At 45.7% G+C, this 13399-nt stretch overlaps 1 protein-coding gene across 2 annotated transcripts in view; it reads left to right on the top strand.

Moving 5' to 3' along the window:
- The window catches only part of ADIPOR2 (adiponectin receptor 2), a 70911-nt gene extending 60064 nt beyond the window's left edge, over positions 1 to 10847 (top strand). For both annotated transcript variants that reach the window (XM_007070806.4, XM_043540254.1), the window contains exons 5-8: positions 3188 to 3374; positions 4589 to 4776; positions 6780 to 6973; positions 8054 to 10847. In XM_007070806.4, coding sequence (XP_007070868.1) covers positions 3188 to 3374; positions 4589 to 4776; positions 6780 to 6973; positions 8054 to 8185 — 701 coding nt within the window. In that variant the 3' untranslated portion in view covers positions 8186 to 10847. The remainder of the gene's footprint in view (positions 1 to 3187; positions 3375 to 4588; positions 4777 to 6779; positions 6974 to 8053) is intronic.
- The last annotated feature ends 2552 nt before the right edge of the window (positions 10848 to 13399 follow it).

Below are 13399 nucleotides of genomic sequence, written 5' to 3'. Positions count from 1 at the left end.
TTAATGATTGAGGAGCATAGGCAGCTGGGGAAATATTTTTAGGGGGACTGAGCCAGCCCTGCACTCACTCCTTGGTGGCAGCTCCTGTTCTGTGGCCCCTCACTCTGGCCTGTTGGCTCACTGCTCTCATACTGGAGGAGCCTGTTTAGTGTCACATGAGTGCATCTCTATCCAAATAGAGTCCCCCTCCCCCACAATGCCCTGCCTAACCTCCTACCTGGCCCTGGTGCTGCCAAACATAGGGCCTTAGGATCCTCACTTCCTGTGGGACTATCGCCCCATCCCAGTGAACCTTCCCAGGAAATGCCATTTAGGAGCTAGGAGCCAGGAGCCAGCATCCACTGTTGGGACTGAGGAATCTAGCTCCACCTCCCAGGAATCCAGTGTGCCGCCACATGTGAGGCTTTGCTTGCTGACTGGGTATGCATACGGACAGTGTGGTAGCTCCAAATAGTTTGGGGAGGTGGGAACTGAGACCCCTGTAGACCTAGGCACCTGCTACCTAAGTTTGAGTGGTGTGGAAGATCCTTTAGTCATAGGTGCCATTATCCTTCCAGCATGACATGCTGGGTAGAGTTCCAGGTGTTCCTTGTTAAAATTCCCCCACCAAATGTTAAGGAGGGTTAAGGTGATTTCCTTGTCTTTGGAGTTCAGCTCCTCTTGGTACTGCTAACTCAGCACTGTGAGATCTTATCCTTGGGGCCCATAAGCATACATCCGAAGATCACTTATTGCCTTCAGAGTGCACAAAAGTTGCAACAAGTGTCAGGGGGCTGCGGGGAGGGGTAGGGTGAATCTACTAGAAGGGCATTTCCTGGATCCCAGAGAAAGACATTCACCCTTTTCCTGTCCCCTTCTCCAATTACACAAATTGAAAGCGGTGCTGTGCTATTGATGTGTGCCTTTTTCAGGAGCAAAGAGTAAGTACATATGCTATAAATGCTTAACATATTTTTGCATGCCAAGTGCTGTTGCTCTCCCTCTTTGTAGTTGAGACAGCATTTTTGCTAAAAGGGGAAACATGCTCTGTTAGCTTGCCCTGTCCCTCACCTGTGCTCCCCTTCCACTGCAGTACGCAATCTTCCCCAATACCCAGGGTTTATCACAAGGTAAGCAGAAATACTTTGTGGGAGCTCTGTGTTAAAGTAGTGACACTGCATCACTGCATTTCAGTCGAGCAGAACGGGATGTAGCTGTTCTCAGACCTGTTTGTGCCATTCTCCATTTTGCCTGAAAGGTACATACTCCCTTCCTTCCTCTCCTGCAGATGTGTGCTACTTTCCATTCCCTGCCAAACTAGGGGAAAGAGCCTGGCCGGAGGGTCAAACCTCCCTGGCAGTGCTGAGCATTTTCTGCTGTATACCCCTTTCTCATTGCCCAGGGTGCATTATCAAAGTGCGAGCAGAAGTTTAACTGACCACAAATTAGTTTTAAATTCACATTGCAGTGACTCTATCCCACTTAACCCTCCTGCCCAGCTTGGGAGGATAAAAACCCACTCTTACACTCTTCCAGCTGTTGAGTGAACAGCAGTATTCTTTGGCAAACAACTTAAGCTTTGAAATAAATACATCACAGCAGCAAACTGGGCTCTGTGTTGGGTTGTTGATCTGTGAAGCTGGGCTGAGCCACTGTTCCCAGGAGCTCAGAAAAGGTCTGTCTTAGATATGCCAGTGATTTTGAGTCAGTGGTGTCTTCACCTCAATCATAAGCATCCTTGTTCCTCCTTGCGTGGTGGAAGCCACGCAAATAAGAAATGCTACTTTGCAGGGATTCAGGAGGGCTGGGGTGGTACCTGGTCTTTATCTGAGACTAGGATGTGAAGAAGCCTGTCAGTCACAGTGAGAAAGGGAGATGGTGGTTCTGGGTGATAGTGGGCTCTTCAATGAATACCACAATTTGGGGAATGTGGGAATATAATTCCTATGAGGACTAGGATTCATGATTTCCCAACCTTTACCTTGGAAATGGAGGAAGCAATGAATGGTATTACATCTAACTTTAGGGTTTTCCTTAGCACTTAAATTAGCAATCAGGAACAAAATACTGATTGGGTACACTGCTGGTGTATTACCTGAGAAAATCTAGGGCACCCCGCCTATACCCTACCGAGGGCTCAAGGCGTGACCCAGTCAATTTAGAGCACCCCCACCCTTTCCCTTCTGAGGGCTCGGGGTGTAAGGCTCAGGAAGAAACTCGGTCAATTTAAGTACCCACCCTTTCCCTCGGGACTCAAGGCTCTACGGGTCTGCGGAACCTTTTCCCAGTGAAAGAGCCTTATGCGCTTGTGCTCTAAACATCTATTTATTAGCAACACACACACAGAATACATATACCAAGCAAATATCTTATGCGCACCATTCCCAATGGATTGGGTGAATTTGTCTATGTCCAGTCAGGATCCACTCATCTGGGGGTTCCCGGCAATGCCTCTGCACGTCATGGTCATGCAGAGGGGTCTGAGTTCCAGCAGCTTGATGTTGAACTGCAGTCTGGAAATGGTTCCCAAAGAGCATTGTTTTTCATTTACATTGTATAGGTAAAACTAGCTCCCTCCTTCAAATTTACTAAACCTATCACATTATCCCACACTCTTAAATAGCAAATTTTAAACAATTACGCACTGGCACCTGTGTCCTCTTTCGTGCCCAAATTATAACTTAATTGTGACCTTCTCTATTTGAGCAGATGGTCATCATAAAACGCTGGTCAGAGCTTATCTTACCATTTGAGTCTTTCTGCATCCTCCTTAATTTCCAAGAGTCTTTACAACCTTGGTGGTGATAACTCTCGTTAGGGACATTCCTGAGGTGGGGGTGCTTTATCAGCAGCAGAACATTCCTTTTATCTTTTTCTTTCCAGTTTTGGTGATGAACTCCGAGTTTCACCCAAGGCTAGTTTAATATGCGGGGTGGGGTTGATCTGGTCTCAGGCCTACAGGTGAGTGGTGGTTGTGTGCTCACCCAGAGTGTGGGTACCTCCCAAAACAAGTGAAATCATGGTTTCTGTTCACGTGTGTACAAATTCAGTCTGAGGGTCAAACATACGACTGAGTAGATCAGACTGCATGGAAGTGTAACATTGTCATTATGATTTTTGTTCAGTATTCCCCACGCCCATAAACTTGGTCCAGTACAATACCTTTCAGGTTACATGAGTCTGATACCTCTGCCTTATCTTTACTTAGGTTGTGTGTTCTTCCTGTGTCTGGGAATCTTCTACATGTTCCGGCCAAACATGTCCTTTGTAGCACCTGTGCAGGAGAAGGTAGTTGTTGGACTGTTCTTCTTGGGAGCCATCCTTTGCCTCTCCTTCTCATGGCTCTTCCACACGGTTTACTGCCATTCAGAAGGTGTCTCCCGGCTCTTCTCCAAGTAAGTATCCGGAGTGGAATGCATGCCTGCTCTGAAATGGCTGGGCAGAATGGGGCAGGGAATCCTGGCTACGGTTTGGGAGCCCCACTGTAACAGTGTGCCTAGCTATGTGGCCATGGAAACACTTTTTTGAATAGTAGTTGGTGGGTAGGGCTTGCATGCAGTTTCTTCGAGCCCAACATTCCATAGACCAAGGGTATAAATACCACTCTCTATCCCTTTGCTGGAGCAGTCTCAAAACCAACTTTTCCTTTTCACCATTGAGATGACTATACCTAAATATTTAACTATTACAGCTAAGATTCTAAAGTCTAAGAGTGTAACTTTTTTGCCTTTGTTCTTTTTTTAACCTATTTTGGATCATCTTGGGCCTTGCTAGACATAGTGGATCTGTCACATAAAAAAGGGTTTAGGAGTATTTCTCTTGCCCTTGTTAAGCACCCTGCTTTGGCTGGACAATGAGGGCCCTTTGCTCTGGAAGGTCACTCAGCCAAGGGCTGTGAAGTCTGCAAGTCTACCACAAAAAGAGCTCAGAGGGACCAAAAGCCTCCCTCCTAAAGAACCTGTTTCTGCAAGAGGCCATGATAGTTCACGAGTCCTCTGTCAGGAAGCAAATAGTTCATGGGAATTGTGCATCTGGAATGTGGGGACTCTGTCTGCTCTGCACCTAGTAGATATAAAAACGTCCTAGTTGATGATGTGAGTGGTTGTTTCCTAGGTGGTCACTGAGACCTTGGGTGGGCAGTCTATTTGCCATCCTGGTGTGGACTCGTCAAACAAGTCAGAACAAAGTGTCCAGAATTCTGTCTGCACTCAAGCAGGACCCACAGTGCCTATCCGCTTCCTATTTCTTGCATCAAGAAAATGCTCCTGAATGTTTTTAGTCAATTCCTTCTTATCCCCAGAATAAAAACCTTGAGGTACTCTTAGGCGGGGTGGGCTATTTATACCCTGGGCCTGTGGAATGTTGGGCTATGGGGAGCAGCATACACCTACTGACCACTGCTCAAAAATGGTCTAATGACTGCCTGGCTAGGCAAGTAACCTCTGCGGGGGGGTGGGGGGCGGGGGTCTGTGGAAGTAATCATTCAGTGAACAAGATAAGTAATCTCATTTTACAGTGATAAATTGGCTCTTAGGATAAACAGTACATGGGGTGGTACAAGAACTTCTGGGGTTGGCTTTCTTTGTCAACCTGTTTTATCCTGTTCTAGGCTGGATTACTCGGGCATCGCACTTCTCATCATGGGCAGCTTTGTTCCATGGCTGTACTACTCCTTCTATTGCAACCCTCAGCCCTGCTTCATCTACTTGATTGTGATTTGTGTCCTGGGCATTGCAGCCATAATAGTCTCCCAGTGGGACATGTTTGCAACCCCTGAGTACCGAGGGGTAAGAGCAGGTAAAAACCAAAATTTATTTTTTGCTTCTTTACTACAGTTGCTTCTTCCTACTGACTCATTACAAAAGCATACTCCTAGGAAAAGCCTGCATTGCCCAAGGATGTCCTAGTGTGTGGGAAACACAACTAACACATTCTTGGACAGTAAACTTGGCACATCTGCTGTAAGAGAGGCATTGGTGTTAAGTTAGACCCTCTGGATGCAGGAGTAGGGGGCAGCACATGAAATGGGAGAGGCAGTTAACGGTATTTCCATCATTATTAAACAGCTCTCTCCCCTTTTAAAGGTGAGATACTAGCAGTCTGTGTCTGACTCCCATGGACTTGTCTTACGGCTGTAATCCATTAGGTTCGCTAAACGTGGTAGTTAGCCTCCCTGCTGAGTGCAGCTGAGCAATTGACATATAATCGTAATCTTGTGGATATCTAGCTTTTCTCCCTTTGACTATGGTAGACAAGAATAGTTACTGTTGCCTTCACCAGTCAAGAATAAGGAGTCTTTGGGTAACAGTTTAATGGTATCTCAAGTTTCTCATGTTTCTTCATGTTGGGTTTTGTGTGTATACAAACCTGTGTGCACTCCAAGGTACTATTCCTTATATTCAGGAACGGTCTGACTGTCCGGATACAGCAGGGAGTTCAGTCTCCTGAATATTAACTGTATGGGGGACGGAACTCCTTTCCGAAAAGACTTCTTATTCAGATCTTTAGGGTTTAATACTCTATGCTAGGACAATTTTGAAATCAGCCAAGCTGTGATCTGGCAAGTTACAGGGTCAGATAAGCCTCAGGTGCAATTTCTTCTATGTTGTTCCTGGGGCAACCTGTATGCTATACTGTAAATAGTCTACATCAGGGGTGGGCAAACTTCTTGGCCCGAGGGCCACATCTGGGAATAGAAATTGTATGGCGGGCCATGAATGCTCACAAAATTGGGGTTGGGGTGTGGTAGGATGAGAGCTCTGGTTGGGGGTGCAGACTCTGGGGTGGGGCTAGGGATGAGAAGTTTGGGGTATAGGAGGGTGCTCTGGGCTGGGACTGAGGGGTTCAGAGGGTGGGAGGGGGATCAGGGCTGGGGGAGGGGGTTGGGGTGCAGGAAGGGGTGCAGGCTCCAGCTGAGGGTACGGGCTCTGGGGTGGGGCTGCGGATGAGGGATTTGGGGTTTGGAGGGTGCTCTGGGCTGGGATCGAGGGGTTTGGAGGGTGGGAGGGGGCTCAGGGGTGCAGCCTCTGGGTGGTGCTTACCTCAAATGGCTCCCGGAAGCAGCGGCATGTCCCTTCTCTCGCTCCCCCACAGGGGTGCGGCCAGATGGCCCACTGGAGCACCGGAGGGGGCCATTAGAGCACGCAGGAGCCAGAGTGGGGCCATGCTGTGGTTTCCAGGAGCCACGAGGAGAGGCCACCGACCCTGCTTCCCAGCTTGAGCACCATAGAGGGGCCATGCGGCTGCTTCCGCCAGCCACATGGAGCAGCCCCTGACCCTACTCCCTGGCTGAAGTGTCAGAGTGCTGGAGCCGGGCAAGCCCCAGACCCCACTCTCCAGCAGGAGCTCGAGGACCGGCTTAAAATGGCTGGCAGGCCGGATCTGGACCACGGGCTGTAGTTTGCCCACCCCAGTCTACATCACTGGTCATTTCCTTTTTCTTGCATGTCATTCTCTACCATACTCTTTCAGTAGCAGAATATTTTATGGGATCTAGGCGCCCTCTGTAGCCCAAGAATGTTAACACTCAAGTTGGTGCATAGATGGCCTGTACAAAGAGGCACTAACTTTAAGCGAAATAACATTTAGTATGTCTAGAAGAACTGCTGACCAGTACCCGTAGTGTATCAAGGGACTCTGTACTTTCTTGAGCACTTACTTTGTTATGGCATAAACTTGCTGCCATACTTCGGACCTCCCACTTCAACAGCTTCCACCTTAAGTCTTTTGTGAATGTTAGGCTCTGCCTATTGCTGCTTTCTTTGTCCAAGCCTGACTCCACCATTTTCCTTACCTCCTAGGAGTATTTCTGGGTCTCGGCCTCAGTGGTGTCATCCCCACCCTGCACTTTGTCATCTCTGAGGGCCTTCTCAAGGCAGCCACAATGGGGCAGATAGGCTGGCTGGCACTCATGGCCTGTCTGTACATCACTGGTGCTGCGCTGTATGCTGCTCGTATACCAGAGAGATTCTTCCCGGGCAAGTGTGATATCTGGGTGAGTCTGCAAAGTAACTGGGTACTAAGATTGTGACACACAAGCTTGTTATGTTGAGGTCTGGTATTGCTATGCTTTTGTGTTTCTTTGATTATGGCAACCAACTGTGACTGCTTTAAAAGCTGCTTTTGAGATTTCATAATTTGGGAACAGATTAGTGGATTTGATCATTGAAAAGTTGACACAATGCTGTTAGAAATCATTGAAATGCCTTTACAAAGGCTAGCTGTGGGACTGTACCTTGTCACTGAGGCTCTGTCATATGCATGACGCTTTGCTTCTAGTCTCCTAGGGATACTTCAGATAGATATACAGCATTTATGCAAACCCATTGCTCATGCTACTACCTCTTCCTTTAACCTGGGAGGTATGCTCAATATCATGTCCTCATGGTGTCTATTCTGCTGCACTGTAATCCCTCGCTTCCTGGGTTTTTATCCTGGATAGCCAGTGACTGAACTTCAGATTTTTAGTATTAACTAAAACCTCAAACTACTTGTTGACTCATGTTCAGCCTGGCTCCCCTTATGGTGGAGGAGCAGACAGTACAACTGTGTTTTGAAAATCCACTTGATGACATTGCGTCCAGGACTAGAGCAGAGCTCCAGTACCTATCCACGTGTGTAAGATGGGACATGTCAGTAATCCCAGCAGCTACAGTGTATCCCTATTGCGAGGCATTAAGAGTCTAAGGAAAAAAATACACTGTACTGCTAAGCCTTTTGGCCTGGGAACTGGAAGCATGCTGGTGTGATATCTGCCAAAGACGGATATGAAGGAAAGGCATACAGCTTCATTTCAGATTTCAAGTGTGCAAGTGATCCTGGTGGCTGTGAAATCTGAAGCAGATTTCTTTTTCCCCCTGCTTCCAATGAATATAGCTTGGAAGAGGGGGAGATGCTGTAGCAGTGATAATACAGTGACTGGTGCAATATGGGATCTTGAATAGCCCAGCAAGTAATCTTAAGCTGCTGCTGCTGTGCACTGCTATATGCTTCAGCCCAACACATCTCTTTGGAAAGAGGTTGGTACTTGGATTCCATGGGTCTCTGGCTGAACAGTAATGTCTTGTTTCCACAGTTCCACTCCCATCAGCTGTTTCACATCTTCGTAGTGGCCGGAGCTTTTGTGCACTTCCATGGTGTTTCAAACCTTCAGGAGTTCCGTTTCACAGTTGGGGGAGGCTGCACGGAGGAGGCAGACATGCAGTAAAAGCTGCCTTCAGCCCAGGATCATAACCAAAACAGAGGACTGCAAGAGGCGTTGATGTTAACGGGCTAGCGACGTGAACACCTGAGAATCCAAGCCTCGTGATGGGATATGGAAGCTTCTTGGGATTTCTGACACAAGAAATTTATACCTCAAACGATGGAATGAATCAATTTGAAGACCAGGAAATTCTTAAACCCTAACTTATTCTTGATCTGCAGATTGAGCTATAGAGGACCGTGTCAAAATCGGCTTCTGTTCAATGCCATATTTATTTGTAGAAAATGGGAGGGATGGCTTAGCAGTTTTCTTTTTTAAATCTAGGCTAAGATTTATATCATCTTTAGGGGCAGGGGAAGGAGCTGATTTTAGATGCTCTTTTGGGGAAAAAATTGTAAATAAGATTTCTAACTTTCTGTTTAAAATAAATTTATATAAATGTTTTAAACGGGGTGGGGGGGAAAGGGGTTTTGTATAGATGCAACATGCAAGTACCACACACTGTTTCAATTTTGCACAAAAAAGGTGACTGCAGGAGGATCAGATAAAATCCTTGGGAGTGAGGCATGATGGTCCTGCAGACTCTTCCCAGAAGCTGGCATGTATTGGGCAATATGGCATTCTGGTCAGCGTTTGGAGTGGGCTCAGAACATGGCCCATGAATGTTGGCAATGGCCTTTCTGCAAACAAAAGCCACTAGCTTTTTGGTTGCCATTCATGGATCTGCCATGCTTTGATATGATTATATGATGCTAATGGCACTTGTCAAAGAATAGAACAGCTACTCAGGTGGGTAAGCATGTGAGGAGTAATGGGGGTGGGGAAGATAGGCTGGCACTGAAAGGAAGGAGCTGTGCACTCAAAGGAAGAATACTGTTTGGCTGCTTGCACACACTCGATTTTTTTTATTGGATTTCTTCCTTATCCACAGAAGTCCTAATGTTTTCCAGTGTTAAATTTACTAAATTCCCTGTCCTGCAATAGACTCCCTGTCCTACTGTTGCCGCTGCTCCTGCTGGGGGAGCAGCTGACTTCCCCTGGTATCATGGGCAGTGCTGTGCTGTGAAGCAGCCAGCAGAAAGCACTCAGATTTAATGGTTTCTCTTGACCTAATGCATCACCTTCATGTGTGTACAAAGCCCCCTGGCCTACAGAATCTTGTGACTTTTAAATCTGTACTAAACCTGCACAGTTCTCACTTCTCAGGTCCCGCCAATGGAATTTCCCAGCCCTGCTTAACCAATGGGATAGCTGGCTTTTTTTAATTTATTATTTTTATTTATTTTTTTAACCTGGAAGTAAAATTGAGACCATTTGGACTATTGTGGAGCCTCTGTATAGCAGGAAGCGCATAGTCTTCTCTCATTGGGTTGGTGTGGCTTCATCTCTGGAGCCTAGTCAGAAGCCAGAGAGAGAAGCAAATTTGTTGGAGAATCTTCTGAGTCATGGGGCAAAACTGATTGTCAGATATATAGTCTGACACAGAAGTTTTATGTAATGGAGTAAGAGTCTAGTTGCTGGAAACTTAAGAGTTGTTACCTCTCACATAGGATTAGTTAAACAGCTCCTAAAACGCTGTGCTTCACAAAGCAATAGGAAGGTAAAATTGTTCTAAATTTTTAAAGGGTGAAAATTCAAATTTGCAAGTGAAAAATGGGGATTGCAGAGATCTTACAAGTAAACATTCTTGGGAATCCAGGCTATTAATGACTGTTTCAAGCAGTTATCTTGTCTAATAGGGTTGAATAGAAGTGGAAGACCTTGATTATCTTCAAGGTTCCTCACTGACTCTAAGGAGCAAGTATTTTCTCTTTTGCCTTTTGGTTGGTTATTTTCAGAAATTTTGAAATAAAGCTCAGCTGTAGAAAGAGGTGCTTTATTGGAGCTTGTGGGAGGCTTAGAGGGATGTTTTTCTTGGTTGGATCACCATAGTAGATGTCAATAGGATTGAAGGAAAGGCTTGTATTGTCTTGTGGGTTTGTGCAGTGCCTAACTGGAATACAGAGCAGTATTAACCAGGCACTTTTAATGAGGTGTGCATTGGCAGGAGGTGTGCTCTGCTACTTGAGAAAGCAATGGTACATATCAGAACCAGACTTGTTCTGGAAAGCACTTTGGATACCTCTGTATTAATACCAGCAAAAGTGGCAGTCTCCATCCTGAATCACCCTATGCTCACTCCCTGAAGGAACATTGTAACTTGGCCCAACACAGCACAGAACTATTACAAAAACACACTTCACCTGCTATTCTTAACCCAGTCAATCTCTGTTTAGGAAGTTTTTGTGCTCCAATAAACTGCCTAGCTGTGCACTCTCCTCCTCCCCCGCCCACCCCCCACCCCCCAGTAGCACTTGCTGAGAACTCTTCCCAGGTTGGCACCTGAATGCCTTACTCTCAGCGGTCAGAGGCTTGCTTGCTCTGTGTGCAGATTATTGCCATAGAATAGATAGGACCTACAGCTCCTTTCCTTCCTCATTAAATAGTGGCCTTGTTCAGTATTTTCTTTCTTTTTTAAATTGCTTACTGTTGGAAGCAACAAAGCACATTTTGGGATTTTTGATGGTTGGGGTCTCTGGTGATTGGTTCCATATAAGATGGGATCTCATGACTTGCTGTGTTCTTAACTTCTGCTAATAAAAGAACCAAATGGGATATTGACCAAGTTTGGCTCTTTGTTGCTTTGTATGATGTTTACAAGAATAAAACAATTTATTTTCTCCCTCCCCCAACGCTTCTGGCTGACCAATCAGCTTCTTACTAAGGGGTCTGATAGTCCAGATGTCAAACTGAGACCTGGAGAGTTCTCATTACTTGCTTGGAGCAGGGTTGGGGATGTACTGTGAACACTAGAACAGGACCTAGATGCTAGCAAATAGTTGCACAAGTGCTGCTAGATAGCATCCCTTTATCTATGGCTCAAGTGAGGGAAGTACAAGTCCAGTCTGACTTGCTTATGAGTCTGAGATCAGTGCTATTTTATTTCTTTAAACTCTGCCTTAAGCAAGGTTGCCCATACACAGCAGATATTGTGTGCTCACCTGGATTAAGTCTTCATACTTTAATTGTGGCCTTCACCCACTGCTGTACTGATGGACCTTGAGTTTGACACCATAGGGATCAAGCTTGTCACTCATGCCTCTATGCCTAATACACCAAATTTAAGTTTTGTTCATGTATGTTGTATGATGGAAACATTGCTTTACTTCTAGGCCTCCTTAGACACTATTTGCATTGTAGGTCCTGACTTGTCTCAAATTGTTTTAGAATAAGTTTTTTGTCTCGTCAACAGTTGGGCAAATCCTGTTTAAAACTGTTTTATAAACTGGATCAGTCTAGCAAACAGCTTGTTTGTGATTCCAGGACCATGGATGTTTCCGGACATTAAAAATGGTTTGGCAGCTACTTACAAAGTTAAATGGCTTCGTTATCAAAAAGTCCGGTAGACACTTGCTCCCACAGTGTTCTGTATGCTTCCTTTATTGTGTATCCTGTCTGCACTAGCAGGAGAACCGTTTTAAACGCTGGCTGAGTAATTGTGGGCTAAGGGGACCTGTTGGCATCATTGCCATCAATGAGTCACTTTCCTATTGCCAAGCATCCCTTTCTCGGATAGACAATATCTGCACTAAATTTCTAGAGAAGCCTGTTTTGAAGTACTGCCCCAAGAGTCACCTGGATTTGACTGCTTTGGATTAGAAAATAAAACTTGGTCAGTGCTTTTTACTCTTGGAAGAACTTGGTGCATGGAGTATGAAGGTGGGTCAGAATGTGGTTTGGACTGTCACTAGTGTTAACACTTATTGCTTCACACAATGCAGTTAACATGTGAAACTTGTTGCTGGGGAATGCTGTGATGGCCAAAAGTACAACTGGGTTTTAAAAAAAGATGGCCAGGGATGGAAACCCAAGCTCCAGGTGTCTCAACTGCCAGAAATTGGGACTGAACAATAGGATGGATCACTCAGTAATTGCCCTGATCTGTTCATTCTCTCTGAAGAATCTAGCAGCAGCCACTGTCGGAAGACAGGATACTGAGCTGGATGGACAATCGGTCTGACCTAGTGTGGTCATTCTTATGTTATGTTCCAAAGGGCAGGGGGATGAGTGTATTTCAGTCTCCCTGGGCAAGATTGCCTTTCTTTACCCTGTCCGTCTTCTCAGGCATCTGCTGGACTGGGAATTAGATGAGCCTTTGTGCTGCCATGGAGCCCAGCCGACCCTCTAGTAGTCCTTAACTTTACAGCTCCTTATTGTGCATAGGGTAGCAGAAAAGAACACTGCAGTAGCACTGAGTGAAAACTAATAACAAATATGTGTTAAATGCTACAAAGCGTATTTCCTTACTAAACTGGGATTATTTTGCTATTTACAGTGCCTAGCACAATGGCATACTGACTGTAGTGGGGCCTCTAGGGCTACCATAATACAAATAAATGATGAAAGGAAATAGGGTCTAAGGCTTCCTCTGGGGAAAAAAGTGGAATTCATCTTCTAAATCAGTGAGGAGGTTACCTGCTGGAGGGCTGGGAACTGGGCACCAAGCTGGTGGGAAGCAAGGATGCCGGAAGCTCTTGTGAAGGACAGTGAATGTTAGAAGCTGTTTTGATATTCCTGGAGCCACACTCTGGTGGAGAGATGTTCTGACTAACACTAAAAATTGGTCAACTCAGTACAAATTGGTCATTCAGTGGTGCTGCCAAAATAACTTCATGCAACAAAATACAAAAGTTAAATAACATTTCTGTCTGGTACCTCTTTCTAGTAAATAAGTTTCACATGAGACTACCAACTTTCTCCAGTGTAGAAAATATCAACAGGCACTGCTATTAGCAAAGCACCTTACCTGGGTATGGTCAGAGGAGCTTTTATAGCCCCCATCATATGCTAGATGGGCATACAGTTGAACCAAAGACTGAGCCAACTGCCTCCCCATTAATCATCTTGGGGGGTGGAGGGGGGGGAGGAGCATTCTCGTATGTGTGGTCCCCTTCTTGGAATCCTGAGGTTTCCCACCAGCTTTACACTGATCCATTATTATTTCCCAGAGGGTCCATGGTACACTAAGATTTTGCCAAACAGAAGAAGGCTTGGTTCCTGCTCCACAAAGCTTACGTGCTTTTAAGTCAAACAGCTGCAGCTCAGCTGAAAGGCTTCTGCTTTCATTTTCAGGACAATATCCCAAACACATTACTGCAACCACCTGATGCTGTGAGG

This window comes from Chelonia mydas, chromosome 1, assembly GCF_015237465.2.
Source record: "Chelonia mydas isolate rCheMyd1 chromosome 1, rCheMyd1.pri.v2, whole genome shotgun sequence".
In the NCBI taxonomy this organism is placed as follows: Eukaryota; Metazoa; Chordata; order Testudines; family Cheloniidae; genus Chelonia; species Chelonia mydas.
This window is presented reverse-complemented; position numbering and strand designations above follow the sequence as displayed.